We start from the raw sequence: 20512 nt of genomic DNA on the forward strand, positions 1-20512 counted from the left end.
TTCTATATAATTCAGCACCCTCAAATACCATCTTATTTATATGTTATTTTTCTCTTCCCCCCAAAATACAAGCGATACCATCATCACTCAGAGTCCAGACAATGACTGACACATAGAAGGTGTTCACAAATGAATGGATAAAAAAGGTGAGCATGGAGGTCACACTTGGGATTTCTACAGCCCTGGGGGAGAAGACAGAAAGAATGGCCCACAGGATGGTAAAGGGATTCGAAAATCCTGAGAGAAAAATTTGAAGGCATTGAGGAAATTTCTCCTGGTGAAGGGAAGACTCAGGAGCAATTTCACGATTGACTTCAAATATCTGAAGAGGTAGCACACAGAAGAGGAATTAGATTTATTTACTTACTCCAGAGGAGAACCTGGGTAGACATTTCTAAGTGAGAGGCAACACAGGATATGGGAAATGTTGAAAGTCAAGAAAATTCAGTTCTAGTCTTGCCTCAGAACAGATTCCCCTGGATCTTTGAGCTTGTCTGCTCTATTCTCTAGATAGAATGTGTGAAATAAGCTAGATGGATCACACATGACAAAACAGGTTTTACTTCTCAGGCTAACTCAAATTCACTGGTAGTAGCTGCCTGGAGCACTGTGGTGAGAAGGATCCTGGAGCAATGAAACGATGGGGGAATGATTAATAATTTGGGCATACCTCAAGGAATGGGATATTATGTAGCTATTAAAAATATGCTTGCCCGGCCATGGTGGCTCAGTGGTTGAGCATCGACCTATGAACCAGATCATCACGGTTTGATTCCTGGACAGGGCACATGCCCGGGTTGTGGGCTCGATCCCCAGTTGGGGGTGTTTCTATCTCTCTCCCTTCTTCCTTCCTCTCTGAAATCAATAAAAATATATTTTAAAAAAATGTTTGATTTTGATAGCACAATACAAAAAAAAATCTTTATATAGTGTTTGATCTTTACTGACCTGGAGTAATGTCCATAAGCTGCATAGTAATATGTACAATGTGATGTCATTTTTTTGTAAAAAGAAAAAAAAAGCCATATACAAAAACCATTATATATCATATCTGAATATATGTACACATATGTATATATGAATATAGAGAAATGTATAAAGGGATAGACCCTAAGGCTGCTCACACTGGTTATCTTGGAAAGGAGGCATTATTAACACTCTCAACATAACTTTTTACTATTTCACTAGTTACAAGTAAACACATATTACTTCTATAAATTTTAGAGGAATTTAATTTAATTTTTAAAGTTTTAAAGGTACATATTACTTTCTGGCTCAGTGAGAAAGAGTACTGATTATCAGTGCTTGCCCTGGATGCAGGATAGGTGAGTGGTAGCTCACGTGCCTGGAGACAGCCTTAATGTAAGGAAAAGCTTTAAAATAATGTTCTCTGTCCAAGAATGGAGCTGGCTGCCACGTGAGGAGGTGATCCGCTCTCTGGCTGCTGGAAGTGGTCAAGCGGAGGCTGAATGAACATCCCTCGGGAGTGGGAGGGATTCCTTCACTGGACAGCAACTTATAAGATAGAAGACATGTTACTATTTCAGAGGGAACATTTGTGATGGGAGGTTTGATATGCCAACAGCATTTACTGCAAAAGATGACCAAACCCACAAACAGACCTAAGTTGTGCACATTCTTTTCCATAAACTCTTATTGAGTTGTTACTTTTCCTAAGCAAAAGCACTGTGTGTCCCAAATAAACTGTTAACTGCACATCAACCCAGCTTCTTTCCACAAGTCAAATGCTAGAAGCAAAGCCTTGGAACAGAGTGGGGTCTCAAACATGAGGCTTTACACCGCCAGGTTTTAAACAGCAGGCTGGTGAAGACTATGGTGAGCTGGAAAGCACATAACCTGTCTAAAGGGAGAAGTCACAGTTTAGCTCTAATTAACTGGTGCCATGGGGGAATGTGGGTCTAGTACTGTTAGGCCTTTTATTATTTTTTTAAAGAGAAACCGGAAATCTGTAATTTTAAATAAAATTCCTCTACTTTTAAATGTTGGAAATTAATTCGCATTAAAATAGCAACTATACAGAACAAAGCCTGTGGCTTATGGTCCTTTGACTAGATGGACACATACAGAGAAAAGACCAGAAGTCTCCTGATAACTATCCCTCCCTCAGGCCTCTCTGATTCACACCTTCAAGCCACCCCGCTACTCAAGAAACATGACTGATGGAGAGGATCTAGTACCGAAGAATAGGTTGGACAGTTCTCAATAAACCCTGGGGCTTTAGGCTAACAGTCAGTTTTAAGAATATAGTGTTAAAAAAAAAATCAGCCTTAAAGGAGGAATTCCTATGCTCTGGACCGAAAGAGGTTTGCTCTGGATGATGACTGGATGGCCTTTTTCTATCAAAGGGCCAATTACCTCAATATCCTGGGTGCCTGGCAGCAGTGAGAAAGTAAGACCTAGCTTGGTGAGATGGGTCAAGGGAGAGGCACCAGCATTGACTATTCCAAGGCATCTTACTGTGATGGATTTTGGTGGATCTGCCTGCCAAATATGCATTCCCATCTTCTAGTACCAGCCCCATAAGATCCCTTTGGAAATTAACTGCCCTTCTTGGATCCAGAAGTAGACATGGAGTAAAGCCTAGACAAGGAAAAGTCCTCCTTGAACTTTTGCTGGAGCCCCTGGGGAAAACATGTTCTCTGTTAGGGTTGCCCAGATTACACCTCTCCTGATGCTACTGGTTGCCACTTCTGCTGCCTCACAGTGAGAGCCTGACATAGAATGAAGCCAACAAAGATGAAGGCCGAATCAAGAAATTAGGGGAGGAAAATGGAGACCTGTTCACATTTGAAAACCTGCACACAGCAAGTCTAAAGCCCCCTAACCTCACATTTTTTTAATTACATGGACCAAAAAATTTCTTTTTGACTGAGGCTAGTTTGAATTGGGTTTCTAACATTTAAAGTTGAAAAAGCCTTGATGTTCCCATACAGAACAATTCACTACTGCTCTGGTCTCTTCTGTCTTCATGTGACCAAAAATGACTCCCTGCCTTTGAGGAAAGATATGAGAGTGGAATGTCTACAGCAGTCTCTCAAAAAGCCCAACAATATTGCTGCCATAACTGGTCTCCATGGGACCAAGTAACCTTCTTGGGAAGCATCTACCAACCCTGGAGGGTAGGAAATGGAGCCAAAAATTGGCTAAAGGTTCCAGGAAAAAAGTGCCCTCTAAGCTCCTTCCTTGGCCCCAAAGAGTGAGAAGCAGCCCACATCTCGAGCAGGCACCACTCGAAGTCAACTCTACACACTCAGAGCAACACTGTGGAGTGTGTCAAACCTGCTGAAATCTGGGCTCTCATGCTGATACATACTTGCTGTGTAACCTGTGGCAAGTAACTCAGTTTCCTCCTCAGTAAAGCTCGTTGTAAGAATGAAATGAAACAATGTATATAAAAATACCTAGCATGATGCTTGGCGTATCTTCATATATTGTCAGGTCCCAGACCCTGTGATAACAGCTTTCCATGGAAGAGCTCATTTGATCTAAAACTATATATATTCTATATCTGTCTTATATATGTATATAATATCCACATTTTACAGATGGAAAAACTGACGCATAGGTTAAGGCATTTATCCAAGACTGCACACAACTAAGCTGAGATTTTCAAGGCCAGACAGCCTGTCTTTGTAACTCTTGGCTGTTCCTGAGAATAATGCTAGTCTCCTGTAATTTCTATTCCATGCCTAGAAAGTTGGGCTGAAGGGTACGCCATTTAATGCCAATATCTCTGGATAAATAAGAGGCATCCTTAGTCTCCCTACACATTCCTAGCCCTTCTTCAGCACCTACCTAGGCCAGTGGTCAGCAAACTCATTAGTCAACAGAGCCAAATATCAACAGTACAACGACTGAAATTTCTTTTGAGAGCCAAATTTTTTAAACTTAAACTATATAGGTAGGTACATTGTTATTAACTTAATTAGGGTACTCCTAAGCTGGCCTTTGCTAAAAACGTCCTCAATCTGACTGAGGTACGTACGCTGAGGTCGACCCCTTCCAACTCTCCCATCCACACTCGTCTTGTATACTTGTTTCGTCTATCTCCTTTCATTTATCCTCTCTAGATGTCCAAACGATCTCAACATACCTTTCTCAATCCTCAACACTACATCTTCTTTCACTCCACGTTTCCTAAAATTAACTTAATAAACTTTAAAGTTTTAAGTCTTAGTTAAACTATAGGTACGTTGAATAAAACTTGATATCATACTTAAAACAATATTATTTATTGACAAAATTAAATTCCTTACAATATCCATAAAATTAAATCATGACAATGACTGACAAACACTAATGTGAACAATGGCCTTGCATCTCCTTGGAAAGTTTGGGTAAGTCAGGTTTGTATGTTGTTGTTTTTAATTTTAGGCACGATTCCAGGTTCTCATCAATAAGACGACTTCTCATTTACTCTTGATAAGGTTCATGCTTGAAAATGATTGTTCGCATAAATATGTAGACCCGAATAAGGAAAGAACAGCAAACGCTAGTTTTTTCAGTTGATTATATGAGTCAGGAATACTATTCCAGGTGTTAAAAATCAACATATCTTCCTTCTCCAGGTCTTTCAAAGCAGACCACTTGTGCTGTGAACTAAGTTCACATTTGTTTTTCTCTAATATTTCCATATCAGCACAAAGACGTTCAAATTTCGAGCTCCACAGCTGTTTTTTAAATCCAGCAATTGCATTTCAAAGTTGCCAATGTCAATATTAAAGGGAGAAAAATTTAATTCTGTTACAGTAGCATTGAGAGGTTTTTTTTTAACAAAGGCTAACATCGCTTTGCTGTTTCTGAATTTGTTGAGAAAAGCTTCCCTCATATTTAAAATACTGCACGTGGAATTTTGTGGAAGAGCCACACTCAAGGGGCCAAAGAGCCGCATGTGGCTTGCGAGCTGCGGTTTGCCAACCACTGACCTAGGCCTTTGATTAACTCACACTTCATGAATAAGGTAATACGCTAGTTACCTAAGGTTAACTCACTATTCTGACCTGAGAAGAACAGGAGAATGTCAGAAGCCGAGGGAGCCCAGTGTCCCTCTTATAGAAACCAACCAGCCTTGGGGGGCATGCTCATTAGAGCATCAGACTGCGCACAGAGGGTCTCGGGTTTAATTCCCCGTCAAGGGCATGTACCTGGACTGCGGGTTTGCTCCCTGCCCCCAGCTGGGGAGCGTGTAGGAGGTAACAATAAATGTGTCTCCCTCACATCAATGTTTCTCTCTCTCTGAAAAGCAATGGAAAAGAATCCTCAGGTGCGATTAACACCACCACCACCAATTAGTATTTTCAGAAACTCCTGAAATATGTATACAAAATATGTACACTATTGCTTCAGCCAAGTATGAGGCTTTTGTAAATGGTCCTGGGGAAGGGAAGGAGAGGTGAGGCCAGGCACAGCCTCCTGGAAATAACGGCCTAGAGAGCTCTGGGAAACCCTGAAGTAGAGAAGCTGGTGTCCCATATCAACCCCTACCTCCTTTCAACGTACTGCAGTCTCCTTTATTTCTTCCACTCCTAAATATGCCACCTCTTCCCTCTAAAACTCTGACTTTCCTTCCCTTCTTCTTCTTCTTCCATAAGATCTAGTCATTGAGTCTTGATAACTTTTTTCTTTTTTAAACAGACACACTTTATTTTAGAGAAGAGAGAAACACTGATTTGTTCTCCCACTTATTACACACTCATTTGTTGAGTCTTGTAGGTGCCCTGACCAGGGATTGAACCCACAACCTTGGTGTATTGGGACAAAGCTTGAATCAACTAAGCTACCCAGACAGGGCGATAATTCTTTTTTCTTAATGTCAGTTAAACATGCCCTCCTGCCTTTTTTTCCCCCAAAACTCAAGTGGCTCTGGGACCAGATGGCCTGGGTTGGAAATATAACCCTATCACCTACTGCCTTCCTTAATTTGGGCGAATGAATTCATCTTGCTATACCTGTTTTCTCATACGTAAAATGTAGTTAAAAATAGCTATTCTCTTAGAGTTGTCAGGCATAAATACTCTCATAGTGTTGTGGTCATCATGCTGGATTCTTCTTTTTCTAATGCCATCACCAAGTCCCATGAAATTGTGAAAAATTTCCCCACCTTGCAGCAGTTCTTTCTCCACATGTAACAATGCTTGGATTAGGTTGCCCCACGAACCAGATCATCCACAACTGGTGCCTTCTCATCTTTTAGGCTATTAGGCTCAACTGTCACCTCCTCAAAGAGGCCAATTCTGACCACTTTGTATACAGTGGCCATCCTCACCCTCATTCACATTACTGTTTTAATTTCTTCACAGCACATATCATTATCTTGATTTACTTGTTTATATATTCTCTCACCCATCAGAATATAAGGTCCATGAGATCCAAGACCTTGACTTTTTCATTCACTGCTGCGTCTCTAGTACCTAGAAAAGTATCTCCATAAATTGTTTAATTGCTAGAGATAAGAGACTTGCATGTTCTGCTGTTCTGTGACTTGTTCTCAACTAGACTCTATTCAACAAATTTGCACCCAAACAAAACAAAATCAACTCACTACTTAACTCTCTTACAAAGTTGCGGGCCCTAAAAACCCAAAGTTGATGTAGGGAACTGAACACCAGTACTCCTGGATTCCTCTGCCTCGAGGCTACCACCAAACCATGCCAGTCATTTCATCTCATTTCTATTTTTCCTAGTGAGATCCCAAAGGAAAGTCTGGTTGGGTCAGGCTAGCCATAAACTCTCTCTGGATCCAAACAAGCACAGATTGGGGCTAGGGAAACAGTGAGGAAGGGGACTATCATTGATGCTCAGAAAGGTAATGGGATGGAATCAGTCTTATCTGGCTCCACAAGTGAGCAGTTCCAGGTTAAAGAGCCAGGTTAAACGTCCCTAAGGATCTTCTGTCATCATCTCACATTTATTCAGGGAAGGACCTTTTCAAACTAAGGGCTCTCAGGAAAGAATTCTCTTTCCACTAAGGCTGCTAAGGATGTAGGATTTAAGCCTAGGGTTGCTGAGAGCCTTTTTCACCACAAAGCAGAAATCTGTTGAGGATGAAGCTAAGTCAGTGAAGAAATGGAGAGAGATTATTGAATTGTTTCAACTCCTGGATGTAACTAGTTCTGAAGCATCCTATCTCTGGACTTTTTAGCAACAAGAATCAATTAATTCTTCTTTTTGATTAAACTAGTTTGAACTAAGGTTCCGTCACTTAAGTCTTTAGAGTCCTGGCTGATATGAGGTTTGTTTGTTTTGTTTTTCCTTTTTTGTTAACACTTAGAACTTATGTGCAGGGCATTGTCCTAAGTACTTTATATGTACTAACTTACTTAATTCTTATAATAATTCTATGAAGTAGGATATCATTATTACCTTCATTTTTAAAAAAATATATTTTATTGATTCTTTACAGAGAGGAAGGGAGAGGAAGAGGGATAGAGAGCTAGAGACATCGATGAGAGAGAAACATCAATCAGCTGCCTCCTGCACACTCCCCACTGGGTATGTGCCCGCAACCAAGGTACATGCCCTTGACCGGAATAGAACCCGGGACACCTGAGTCCACAGGCCAACGCTCCATCCACTGAGCCAAACCGGTCAGGGCAATTACCTTCATTTTTTAACTGTTAAAACTGAAGACCAGAAAAGTTAAGTAACTTGCCCTAGGTCACAAAACTGGTAAGTGATAATATGGGATATAAATCCTTTTTGGCTCCAAAGTCTGCATACTTAGCCACTACACTACAATGCCCTATTGCTCCCAACCCTATCAGAACATAAAATTCAACTCCCTGACTCCAGACACTATCATCTTGGGACAGACAGGGGCCAGAGAGCTTCTATTTGTCCCACCTGCACTCAATTTCATCCTTTATAAAATGAGGATAATTGTAGTTTACCTACCTCATAGGTCCTGTGAGACAATACATGTAAAGCACTTAAATGGTGACTGGTAGATAATAACAACTCAATGAACAGTAGTCATTAGTATTACTGCTCTTTGGGTCACTAAAGTGCAGCTGGCAAATACAATGCAGATGGGAGAAATCTCTTTTCTTTCATCGCTGTCCTTTAGGGGAAGAGAAGAGATGCCATGGATGAGAGATGAAGACACTTTCTTGTCTTCCACCCATTGCAGAAGCTGTTTCCTTTCTTGGGAAGGCTAGCTGTCATTGTCCCAATTCTTATGGAATATCACCCAGCCCAAATACCACCTTTTCTATGAAGTATTTCCAGATAAAGTGCTGAGTTTCACTTAATCTTAGTGAGAAAAGCAATCTCTCACTGCTGAATTTCTACAACATATAATTTGTACCTCATGTTCTGCCCTGTGTGCCTGCCCAACCTTACTGTATTGGGAGCTCCCTGAAGGCAGGCCCCAGTGTTTACCCTGTGATTTCTGTTTCCTCTTCTTGACCCTAGAGAGAAACAGAATCCCTTAGAGAAAGCTGAGGGCCCAAAGGAGGGCTGAGAAGTCAAGTAGGATGGGGTGAGGCAGGTCACCACGAATAGGACTTGGGGTAGCTTGGAATTAGGAGGAAAGACAAAGAAAAGTCCCACAGATAGAGCAGTTGGGGCAGAGAGCCTCTCCTTGGGCTAGGTAGAGAGAAGAGAGGAGGGTGAGGGGAGGAAGGTGTGCTGAACCTGAATGAGGTGTGAGATCTGAGAAATTTAGAGATTTCTAGCCAAACATAAGAGCTGCCTGTGCTCCAATGATTCCCAATAATTTACAGAGGGCAGATCCCACCTTGTGTGATTCAGAGACTAACAAGACACATCCCCACTATTTCCCAAATTCCGAGTCCAGTGAGGGTGGGTGAAAAACTGTAAAGATGATGATGAGTGGTGCTCTAGGAAGTACAATAAAGGGCTCTGGGCAGTAAGACACAGAGCACGAGGATTTGCAGGTGCCCTAAGGGGAGGGTGCCTCTGTGGAGAAGGACAGATGAGTAGATAGAAGAGATGGACATGTGTTTGAGGAGATAGCAATTTGAAGCAGAAGCACCAAAGACTGGTGTGGAGGGGAAGCCAGAGGAGAAAGTCCTAGGAAGATCTGAAACGAAACCATTTAAAAGTAGAATCTGAAGTAATTGCTCAGGGGCAACTTTGTGGAGAAGCTAGAAGCGTTTTGAAGGGGTCTTTCTGGAGGGTGGGTACTGCACAAAGAGTGCTCCCAGGAAAACAGGAGTGGGCAGGAGGGCACAGTGGGCATCTTTCGGGCTTTCTGTGGGGAGCGGGAAATTCTCCGTGAGGCAGTGGTTCTCAAACTGGAGCACGCGTCAGAATCACCAGGAGGGCTCCTGAAATCAGGCTGCGGGCCGACTCCCAGGTTTGTGACTCGGTAGGACTGGAGTAAGGCCCAAGAACATGCATTTCTAGCAATTCCCAGGCGATGCAGACGCTGCTGGTCCAGGGAGCACACTTTGAGGCCCATCACTATAGGGGAAGAGCTTCCTTCGTGAGGAGGCCCTCCGAGGGGAGTAGGAAGGTGGGGGCTTCCGGAAGGAAAACAGGGGCAGTCCCCAAGGAGTCTCTAAGGAGGGTGATAAGGGTCCCGCCATCTCTGAAGGGAGGAGGGGTCTCTGAGGATGGAACCTAAGAAAAACAGCCTGAAAGGTCTTTGAGGACTGGGACTTCAAGGGGTGGAGCATGTCTCTTAAAAGCCTTATTGAAAGGGGACATGGAGCCTCTGGGGATGGCTGTCTGGAGGATGCTGGGGCCTCGGAAGGGATGATGGGTGAGGAGACTCAGATCTGCACAGGCCCTCTCGGGTTGATTTGAGAGGATAGAGAATGGAGACGAGAGGGTGCTAAAGGGAGTGGAGCCCAGGAGGGTCCTGAACAAGGTTTCTGGGCGGCGGGAGGGCCCGAGGAGGTTCTGAGGAGCCTGCAAGGTGCTGACTCAGGCGGGCGTCGTGGGGAGGTTCTCGGGGCCTGGGAGGCGTGGTCTGAGAGGAACCCCGGCCCAGAACCCCGCCGATCCTCAAAGGGCAGCGGGGAGGGGTCTTCCCAGGGGAAGCCACCAGGGTAGACGGGGCAGAGGGTTCCTCAGAGCAGGCGCCGACGGCCATGCTGAGGGAGCGAGAGGCCTCGGCGGGCGGGAAAGCCCCTGCGGCGGCAGGGAGGCAGGAGACCCGGGGTGAGGCAGGGGACCCGGGGTGAGGCAGGGGACCCGGGGTGAGGCAGGGGACCCGGTGTGAGGCAGGAGACCCGGGGTGAGGCAGGGGACCCGGGGTGAGGCAGGGGACCCGGGGTGAGGCAGGGGACCCGGGTGAGGCAGGGGCCCCCGGGGTGAGGCAGGGGCCCCCGGGGTGAGGCAGGGGCCCCGGGGTGAGGCAGGGGACCCCGGGCAGCCGCACCTCAGAGGGTCCCGAGAGGCTTTAGGATGTACAGGGCTTGTGAGGGTGCGGGAAAGTTCACCTGAAGTAATGGGGGGGGGGGGGGAGGGCTGAAGAAACTTCTAAAGGAAATTTTTGGAACATTTGGTGTGGATTACTGGGACAGATTTAGGATACACAAAAGGGGTTTGGAAGGGGGTTTTGGAACGTGGAAGGAGAGTTCTCTATAGATGTGAGAGACTGAGGAAGATCTTCAGGGCACATCTGGGCACTCTGAAGGAGTCGGGGTGGCAGCTGTGAGATTTGGGGTTCTGAGCGACTGCTGGGATGGGGAGGCGGGAGGGTAAATTCCTGGGGCGGGGGGAGGGAAGGCCGGGGAGGCTGCGTGAAGTCGGCCTTTGGGGGAGATTTCGGGAATGCCCAGGTCTGGAGGGGATCTGAGGGACACTCTGAGGGGAGATTTTCGGGGTTTCGCAGGGAGGAGACCTCGGGTACACATGCTGGATACCCGGCAGCGGCCTCGGGGCCACAGCGGGTTCTCTGAGGCCGATTTCCAAGACCCAGGGCAGTCTCCGGAGAAACCTGTGGGAATGGAGGGGTGGGACCCCGGGAAGAGCCGGGACGGCGGACGGGGTGGGAGGGGAGTGTCGGGGTCTCTGCGGTCGCCGGGACCGCCCTCCAAGGAGGCTTCTGAGGCGGACGTGGGGGTCGATCCCGAGGATGTGAGGGGATCTGGGGGGAAGCTCCGAACGGCCTGTGGGAGCCATTCGGAGGCCGGGGTGGGGGCTCCGCGCAGGGGTCGCGACCCTTCAGGCCCGCGCTCCGCGCCCGCCGCCACCCGCGGCTCGGGGTCCCTGAGGGGGCGGGGCCGCCCGCGCGGCCTGGGACGCCCTGAGGTGAGACCCGCGCGCCCCGACCCGCCGCGGCCCCCGGCCGCCCGACCCTGCCCGCGACTCACCGCCTCGGCCGCCGCCGCCGCTCGGGCCTCCTCAGGCCACCGCCACCGCCGTCGCCCGCTCTCCAGCCCGCGAGCTCCCCTCCCTCCTCCCGCACCGACCACCGCCGCCGCCGCCGCCGCCGCCGTCGCGCTGCGTCACCGCGCCGTGCGTCACCGCCCCTGGTCCCGCCCCGGCGGAACCGCCGCGCGCCGGCATTAGCAGAGGCCGCGGTGACGAACCGCGCACCCGCCAACGGGCGGTGAGCGCGGAGGAAGGCCGGGTCCTGGCGGCGAGGGGAGCTCCGGAGGCTGGACGAGGTCCGGGAGGCCCGCCTCTTGCTCCGTGGGATTGGTCGGTCGGGAGGCTGACGGTCAGGCGGCCCACGGGAGGGGAAGGGGCGGGGCGCGCCCGGCGTTGCCACGGGCGACGGGCCCGGCAGAGCCCGCACTGGGCCTCCCGGCCGGCAGGGGGCAGTGCCGTGCCGCCTACCTCAGCGGCCTCGCGCGAAGTCACAATTCCTGATTCTGGCGTCCAAGCCGCTCCCGCCCGCGGCGCGCCCCGCCGGACGTCTTGGCCTGGCGCTGCCCCCGACCGTCCCTGTGGGCGCTGGGCTTCCGGAGTCTCCGCTCTCTCAGCACAGCCCTCTCTGAGCCTGTTGCTTCTCTCTCAAGCAGGATAGGACCGAAGAGGCCATGCATGCACAGTGCTGGGCACAGAGGCAGCCATCAATAAATGGGAGTCGTTGCTCCGGCTATTGTAATCTGTCGGTTCATTCTACAGGCTTCCCTGGCTCGGGGTGAACTGCACAGACGGCTCTCAGGTGACTGAGACGTGGCTTGTTAGAGGAACTCGGGGGGTGCAGTCGGGGTGCAGTGTAGAGTTCTAGGCTGGGGGGCTGGGGCGGGAGCTGCCGCCAGGCGTCTGGCCACGAGGGGATTTGGACTTGTCCTTTGGGCGCTACGCGCTGGGAAGAGTCATGGTGAGTTGGGGGTTTGGAAAGAAGCCGCTGGCTCTTATATTGGAGGGAATACAACTGGGGACGAGTGCAGGGAAGCAGCAGGGATGGGAGAGGGGCGTTTGCAGGACGGCGAGGCTGTGGGAAGGGGAGGAGGCACGCGGAAGGATGGCGAGTGAACTGGCTGGCGGGGGACTGGGTGGCTGCAGCGGGCGATGGAGGCGGACATCTCAGATAAAGCCGTCTGGCTGGAGGTGGGGGCCTCCCTGAGAAGGCGATCCAGAAACGATTGTAAAGATTCTGAGCCCAGTGTGGGCCGCCCAGCGGCAGGGTCCAGGAGACTGCACAACTCCTGTGTCTGAAGCTTAAGAGAGAAATTGGGGCTGGAAACCAAGATTCGAGGGGCATCAAAGAGGGTAATTGAAGCTGTGGGAATTACTGACCTAGGCTGGGGAGGGTGCGGAGGATGAATGGAGACCAGGACCCAACAGAACCCTGAGAAAACCGGGACCTGGAAGGTTTGAGCAAAGAAATCAACCAAGATTGAGAAGGAGCAGCAGAGAGGAGGAAAACCAGAGGTGGCATCACGATGCTGTGAGGAAAGGCCATTTCAAGCCAGGGTGGTTGATGCCACAAACCCCATCCACGACCCCTTCGCCGAAGCAAGAGTTTTCACACCAGATAGAGTGTGCACCATACATGCTGCTTCATTTACGCATTCCATAATCTTCCTTCTGTACCTAATAGGTGCCATGCATTGCTTAAGGCACTGACTGGAATTTCAACAATGAACAAGGCAGACAAACATAGCTGTCTTCAGGAAGCCTACGTGATTGGGAGGTGGGGCACAAACAATATAAACACAGTGTAACTTGGTGATAAGTGTATGGAGAGAAATACAGCAAGCTGACAGGATGCAGAAATGGGGTCAGTGCTCTTTTAGATGAGGAAAGACCTCTTTCATCAGATGGGATTTGAATAGGAATCTGAAGGAATTAAGGGGTGAGCCTTGAAGGAAAGAGGGTTCCTGAGTTAATGGCAAGGGCAAAGGCCCAGGGGCGGGATTATTCACAGAATCACAAAGGCTAGCGTAATAGCTGCAGTGAGCACAGGGGAGAGTAGTGGAAGACAGGGTCCAAGAGGTAATGGAGGAGAGGGGATGGCAGCTAATTTCGTTCTAAAGGCTACTGTAAGGGCTTTTGCTTTTACCCCAATAATATGAGCACCATGGGAAGGTTTTAAGAGAGGCAGTATGTCATCTGACTTGGGTTTTATAAGGATCCTGCTGGTAATCCTGTGAAGATTAGAGTGTGGGAAAAGGGGAGTAGGGAAACAGTGCAGAGGGGAGAAGGGGGCTTCACTCCTTTCTGCTTTAAGTGTTCAGGCAGAAGATGAAGGTGGCAGGACCAGGGTATGGTTTGTGGAGGGGGAGAAGTGGGCAGGTTCTGGTTGCAGTTGGAAGATCTAAGCTGACAAGTTCTAATGTATGTTGTCAAAGGAAGGAGAAGGGTCAAGGATGACTCCAAGATATCCAGGTGGAGATGTCAGGTTGGCCACTGGATGTAAGAGTCTAGAGCAGCAGTTCTCAACCTGTGGGTCGCGACCCCTTTCACAGGGGTCGCCTAAATACACCCTGCATATCAGATATTTACATTACGATTCATAACAGTTATGAACAGTTATGAAGTAGCAACGAAAATAATTTTATGGTTGGGGGTCATGAGGAACTGTATTAAAGGGTCGCGGCATTAGCAAGGTTGAGAACCACTAGTAGAGGTGGGGGGCATGCCCAGATGGAGAAATTATTAAGGTAACCTCTTTGAAAGGCAAGAGACTGATGAGAACAGGAAGGGAGGAAGGTAGATGGGAAAGAGAAGGGGGCACTCCACTGTCAGGAGGAGGAGCAGACGGGAGTCGGGAGTCGGAGGGAAACCTGGGGAGGGTGGTATCCTGAAAGCCAAGTGAGAAAAGCCCAGAGCGCAGGGCGCGATGATGGTGTCAGATGAGGAATGAGAGTTGACCATGAGGTCTGGCACCATGCAGGTCATTGGTGGCCCTGTCAGGGGAGAAGGACAGGAGTGAGAGTCTGCTGGGAGAGACTAGAAGGGAAAATTGGGAAGAGAAATTGCAAATAGCAAGCGTAAGCAATGCTTTCAAGAAGTTTTGCTGAAAAGGGAAGGAAACGAATGGGCAGTGGCTGGGCAGGAGATAGGGTTTATAGTTTTTAAGATGGAAGAAGTAACACTGCCTATCTGAGGGACAGATCCAGGAGAGATGGGAACATGATGATGCTGGGAGACGGGGGATAGCTGCAGTGATGCCCTTGAGTGGGTGACGGGGTGGGATCCAGTGTGAGGTAGTGGGGAATAGAAAGGCTTGTCCACTACTATGGAGGGAAGCAGCCATTATGGGGCTGGGATCTGCAAAAATTCTCTTTTGTTTGCTTGTATTTCCTTACTGAAATGCATAGGGTTTTCCTATAAATTACTTTTTCATTTCTCCTTTATATGACAGAACATTATATTGATTTTTTAAAAAAATGTATGTGTGTAAGTAGGGTACATTATCCAGGAATTTCATTTCAGGATGAGACAGGAAGCAATACAAAACACTTAATAAAAAAGGGGTCCTAGTCTGACAAGATTGAACACCATTGTTGTAGGGGCCATTATAAAGCCTGTGAGGCTGAATAACTTCAGGAAGAAATTCATCACTACTCTGCTGCTATGGTGTCTCCTGTGTCCTCTCCATTTCCCCATCAACATAGTAGGTGACAGTTTGACTAGCAGCTCTCCTTTTCAGCTCGAGTTAAAATACTCTAAGTGGGGGGAAATCCAGGAAGGCTTCCTGGAGGAGGGGAGGAGATAAAGAGCTCATTATTATCTTTTGTGTGTGGAGAATGTCCACCTTGCCTGGAGACATGTGAAGCTATTTTATCCTCACAATAATCCTGAGTCAGAGGGTGAAGTTACTTAGCGATGGTCACATAGCAAGGCAGCATTTGAACCCCAGTCTAGGTGATTTCAAAGGCTCGGAGGTCCTGGCAGATTAGGGGAAGGAAGGAGGGGGAGGAGCCTTCTGCAGCAGTTGTCCCAGAATGGGCATAAACAGGATGTGGTGTTGTATGAAACCTTTCCCCTACCCCACACCCTGCCCCCCTTCTTTCCCCAGCCCTCGTCCCCACCCCTAGAAGACAGCGGAACTGAGAAAAGAAGAGGCCTGTGGACAGAAAAGTCATGGTCAGGGGGCCAGGGGTCGTTTGGGTTGGGGCTGGGGCTGGGAGGATGCCTTGGTGAAGGCCAGGCTGTGTGTTGGAGAAAAGGGGCTGGGAAGGGGACCCCCACGGTGGCAAAGGACCAGGCTGGGGAAAGAGAGATGGTGGTTCCTGGTTTAGCCCCAGGTAAATAGATCTCGGGGTTTCCTTGAGTTTTGCCCAAGGATACCTGCTGGAGGGCTGGAATTTGGCCTCTGCTCTACAATCCAAGTATGTGCCCTGGTGAGGGGCAGCGTCTGCCTGGGGAAAAGGTGCCTTTCCTCATGTCATGAAGGCCTCATATGGGCTGTCAGAGCGTTCCTCTTCATTATTAGATAGAGGCACTGAGGCTTGGGCAGGGGGCAGGGACTGAGGCGAGGCCTGCTCAGCGCTTTTTGGGCTCTGCTGCAGTCGGACTCCCTGGTGGTGTGCGAGGTGGACCCAGAGCTAAAGGAAAAGCTGAGGAAATTCCGCTTTCGAAAAGAGACAGATAATGCAGCCATAATAAGTGAGTGTCCTTTTCCCTGGAAGGATGGGAGGGAGGTGGGGACATACGACGAGGGCTGGGCTAGAGTCACTGAATTAGAAGGGGTGTCCTCACTAAACCCTGTGTGCCATCCCTCCCTAGTGAAGGTGGACAAAGACCGGCAGATGGTGGTGCTGGAGGAAGAATTTCAGGTGAGGAGCTGGGTGGATGGGACCTCCCAGAAGTGGGTGGGGCTGGGAGACCCAAGGGTCTGACATTGGGGGCCAGAAAGACCTGGAGGTCAAGTCCCCGCTCAGATGTGATCTTAGGCAAGAGACTGTATGGGTCTCTGCTTCCTCATCTTGAAATGGAGATAACAGTACCAACCTCATGGGGTTGTTTGTGGATTCAATGATTTAATCTTTGTAATGGGTTTAGAAAGCCTGGCCCATAGTGCTCAATAAAATGATAATACTTCATTGGCACTTAAATTAAAGAATTTCCAGATAAGTTAATAAAAAGTTAGCAGACATCCTTTACAATATATAACCTTACCCTCTCTTGGCCTCACTGTCTTTATCTATAACATGGGAATGATAATAAGGCTTACTTCATAGTGTTGTGGTAAGGATTTAGGGGGGTGCCTATGGAGACAGCCTGGGCTGTTTGACAGGAGAGGGGGATTGGCTAGGAGTTGGGCTCCCTCTGGTCTGAAAGGAGGTATAGTAAAGTGGTTATGATTTAAACCCAGATTCATATTTGAACTCCTCTGCTCAGAGTTGCTGTGCAATCTAGGGCCAGTGTCTTAACACCTCTGGGCCTCAGCTTGCTCCCCTGTAAAGTAGGGATAATAATAGGACCTACCCCACAGAGTTATGGAAGAGCTCAATGAATTAGTCCATGTGTGTTAATTAGACCAGTATCTTGGCACATAATAAATACTTGTTTAATGGCAATATTTTCTTCTGTTTTTTCCCTCCTCCCCCAGAACATTTCTCCAGAGGAACTAAAAATGGAGTTGCCAGAAAGACAGCCAAGGTATCCTGGGGGAAGGAACAGGAGGGTCAGGCCATGGGGAGAGGGTGATGATGGGGGTGGAGACTGAGGGGACTGCTTGGGCTCCAGTCCTATTCACCAGCTTGGGATCTCTGTGTTTGAGGCCAAGAGTTCTTATCCTAGGACTTTGTGTACAGTATACTAATATTTTGTTGCAGAATTTTACATTGATAATCCTATGTGAAATGAGAGCTTGCTTTTTTAAAAATACAAACCTCGATAGGTTTCGGCCTTAACATTGCTCTTGCTTCATTAAATAAAAAGAAAGAAAATGTCCTTCCTCTGTAATGCTGCAGAATATTTCTGGTAACAGATAAATTATTTGACATTTAACAATTGGGGAAAAGCTGTGTGAAGCCACGTAAGTCTGGTGCTCTGTGTGAGTGGAGGGACACTCTGACACTTCTATGGTAACCGGTCTGTTTAGATTTCCCTCTCCCCTGAGGTGAACTTTGGGTGCCTGAGGATTTTGAGCCTCCATCCCAGCCAGAACCAGCTCCTGGGTGTCTGACAAGTGTAGTCCCCAAGGGCCCCATATCCGGAAGGCAGCCTCGAATGTGGGAGGTGATGCTCTGCGGCTGCCTGCTGTCTAGAAATCCTTTATAGTTTTATCTTTGAATTTGTGTTTTTTTATGAAGTCTTCTGAGACAATAGAGCATGTGCTAGGGCTTGGGGCAGTGCCACCTCCAGCCCTGGACCGGTTCTCTATCCACTCCCTGCACCACCCAGTGATGCCCTGGCAGGGGGCCTGAGTGCAGATTCCAGGAGGGTTAGGGTCAGACACCTCCTGCTCCTGAATGAAAGTTCCAGAGTGTGCCTGTAAGCATCTGCACTCCCCTTTCAGGTGTTCCCATGTCCAAGATAGCAAAGCTTGCAGAAGAAAGGAAGAAGTTTTTCTCTTGTCTTTTGAACAAGGGCCCCCAATTTTCAGTTAGCACTGAGCGTGGCAAATTATGTAGGCAGGCCTGGTCTCAGCCCCAGCTGGACAGTATCACATAGTGGTTGAGCATTTATAGTCTAGGTTCAAATGTACCCATAGACCTGTGGGCAAGTGACTTCACCTCTCTGGGCCTCAATGATCCCATCTGTAGTATAGGCATAAAATAGCAACTTCATCATAAGGTTGTTGTGAGTTAATAAGCACTGACTTTTTGTTTTGTTTTGTTAATTCTCACCTAAGGATATTTTTCCATCGACTTTTAGAGAGAGTGGAAGGGAGGGAGAGAAGGTGAGAGAGAGAGAGACTGAGAAAGAGAGAGAGAAACATCAATGTGAGAGACACACATTGATTAGTTGCCTTCTGCAGGTGCCTGAACTGCAGCCCAGATTGAATCTGCAACCCAAGTATGTGCCCTTGACCAGGAATTGAACTCATGAACCTTTGGTGTGTGGGCCAGCAGTCTAACCACTTAGCAACACTCGCCAGGGCAGCACTGACTATTTTTTTTAAGCCATTATGTTTTTCTTTTTAAAATGTTTTCATTGAGGTCTATTTGACATATGACATTACTGTATATGTCATTACTGTTTCAGGTGTACAGTGTGATTTGATATTTGTATATATAGTGAAATGATCAGCACAATAAATTTAGTTAACATCTGTCACCACACATAGTTACAAAAACATTTTTTTTCTTGTGATGAGGACTTTTAAGATTTACTCTCTTAGCAACTTTCAAATATGCAATACGGTATTATTAATTACTAGAGGCCCAGTACACGAAATCTGTGTATGGGTAGGTTCCCTAGGCCTGGCTGGCAATCAGGGCCGATTGGGGCCTTCCAGCTGCCAGCCAGGGCCTTCCTTTGTTCCACACTGCCCCCTGGTGGTCAGCACACGTCATAGCGAGCCATCGAATTCCAGGTTGAACTCCCTAGGGGACACTTTGCATATTAGCCGTTTATATATATAGATAGTCACCATGTTGTACATTAGATCCCCATGACTTATTATTTTATAACTGGAAGTTTGTACCTTTTGACCCCCCTCACCCATTTTGCCCACCACCAACCCCCCTCCCTCTGGCAACCACCAATCTGTTCTCTGTATCTATGAACTTGATTTTTTGTTTGTTTATTTTTTTTAATTCCAAATGTGAGATCATAACAGTATTTGTCTTTCTTTGTCTGACTTATTTTACTTAGCATAATGTCTCAATGTTTCATCCATGTTGTCACAAATGGCAGGATTTCCTTTCTTTTTAATGGCTGAATAGTATTCCATTGTATGTATAAACCACATCTCCTTTATCTATTTATTCATCGATGGACATTTAGTTTGTTTCCATATTTTGCTATTGTATATAATGCTGTGATGGACATGGGGTGCATATATCTTTTCAAATTTGTGTTTCATTTCCTTTGCATAAATACTCAGAAGTGGAATTGCTGGATCATATGGTAGTTCTATTTAGCACTTACTATTATCGTTATTTTTAATCATTTATTGTGTTTGAGGCCAGTACCTTCAGTCTCAGTTGTTAACCCTAGGTTCTCAGACTCATGCAAGATTTCAAGGTTGTAGACTTAGGTAATCGGCATTGAAGTCCTGAATTTGAATTCCTTTTCACTGGTGTAGGTTCGTGGTTTACAGCTACAAGTATGTGCACGAAGATGGCCGAGTGTCCTACCCCTTGTGTTTCATCTTCTCCAGCCCTGTGGGTGAGACTCAGCTCTACCCATCCTGAGAATAGGGTCTTAGATTCTGTGTGGGGTGTGTAAGATAGTGTTTGAGAGTGCAGGTGTGTGTGAGTGTGTGTGTGACTTGGTGAGTACTGGGAGGGCAGTGCATGGAAGTTGGGGGCTTAGATTTCTCATGAGCCCAACTCATCCTCCTCAGTCCCAAGATGTGTAAGTAATCCTTTTTTCTTTTTTTAACCTAGAAACTCCTGTCTGGGAGTTATTCTGAGGGTCCCATCTCCAAGGACCCTCAGAATAACTTCAAGCCCCTAGACAAAACTGAAAACTGGGACTCCTTAGAACAGCTCCTAGGACCCTTAGAAAACTCCAGGGCCTGCAGGAGATTACTGGCCCCTTAGGGAATACCCCAGGATCCCCCAGTTATGTTTCCTTCTCCCTTTTCCATGCAGGCTGCAAGCCCGAACAACAGATGATGTATGCAGGGAGTAAAAACAGACTGGTGCAGACTGCAGAGCTCACAAAGGTCTGGGCCTGGGGCCGAGGATCCCAGAGTGTTAGGGAGGAGGGGTCAGGGAGTCTAGCCTCCTGGGTCTGAGGGAGGAAGGGGCTGGGGCCTCGCTCTCTCAGTTCCAGAATGGGTCGTGATATTGAGAACTCTCCCCGCCCAGGTGTTTGAAATCCGCACCACTGATGACCTCACCGAGGCCTGGCTCCAAGAGAAGTTGTCTTTCTTTCGTTGACCTCTGGGTTGGGGATCTGAATTCCTGATGTCTGAGTCCCCAAAGGAACTGGGGGTTCAGACCCCTAGGACCTGAACATCCGAGACCCCGAAGAAATTAAACTGCAAGAACTCAGA

At 47.7% G+C, this 20512-nt stretch overlaps 2 protein-coding genes across 6 annotated transcripts in view; one reads left to right on the forward strand and one right to left on the reverse strand.

The window, feature by feature from the left end:
• Positions 1-11435, reverse strand: part of SAMD4B (sterile alpha motif domain containing 4B) — a 47682-nt gene extending 36247 nt beyond the window's left edge. The window contains exon 1 of the mRNA XM_059666576.1: positions 11307-11435. The gene's annotated coding sequence lies outside the window, so the exon portion shown is untranslated. The remainder of the gene's footprint in view (positions 1-11306) is intronic.
• Positions 11436-11791: 356 nt separating this feature from the next.
• GMFG (glia maturation factor gamma) lies at positions 11792-20512 on the forward strand. 5 transcript variants are annotated; one of them, XM_059666586.1, is made up of 8 exons: positions 11795-12106; positions 15413-15480; positions 15906-16002; positions 16123-16172; positions 16949-16998; positions 19595-19677; positions 20106-20179; positions 20325-20512. In XM_059666586.1, exons 2-8 carry the CDS (start codon positions 15478-15480, stop codon positions 20394-20396), a joined length of 429 nt encoding a protein of 142 aa, XP_059522569.1. In that variant the 5' UTR covers positions 11795-12106; positions 15413-15477; the 3' UTR covers positions 20397-20512. The 5 variants fall into 5 exon arrangements, with proteins under 5 accessions (XP_059522573.1, XP_059522569.1, XP_059522570.1 ...); XM_059666587.1 differs by lacking the exon at positions 11795-12106 and adding an exon at positions 12243-12265; XM_059666590.1 differs by lacking the exon at positions 15906-16002 and having other exon boundaries at positions 11792-12106.

Source organism: Myotis daubentonii, chromosome 15, assembly GCF_963259705.1.
Source record: "Myotis daubentonii chromosome 15, mMyoDau2.1, whole genome shotgun sequence".
NCBI lineage: Eukaryota > Metazoa > Chordata > Mammalia > Chiroptera > Vespertilionidae > Myotis > Myotis daubentonii.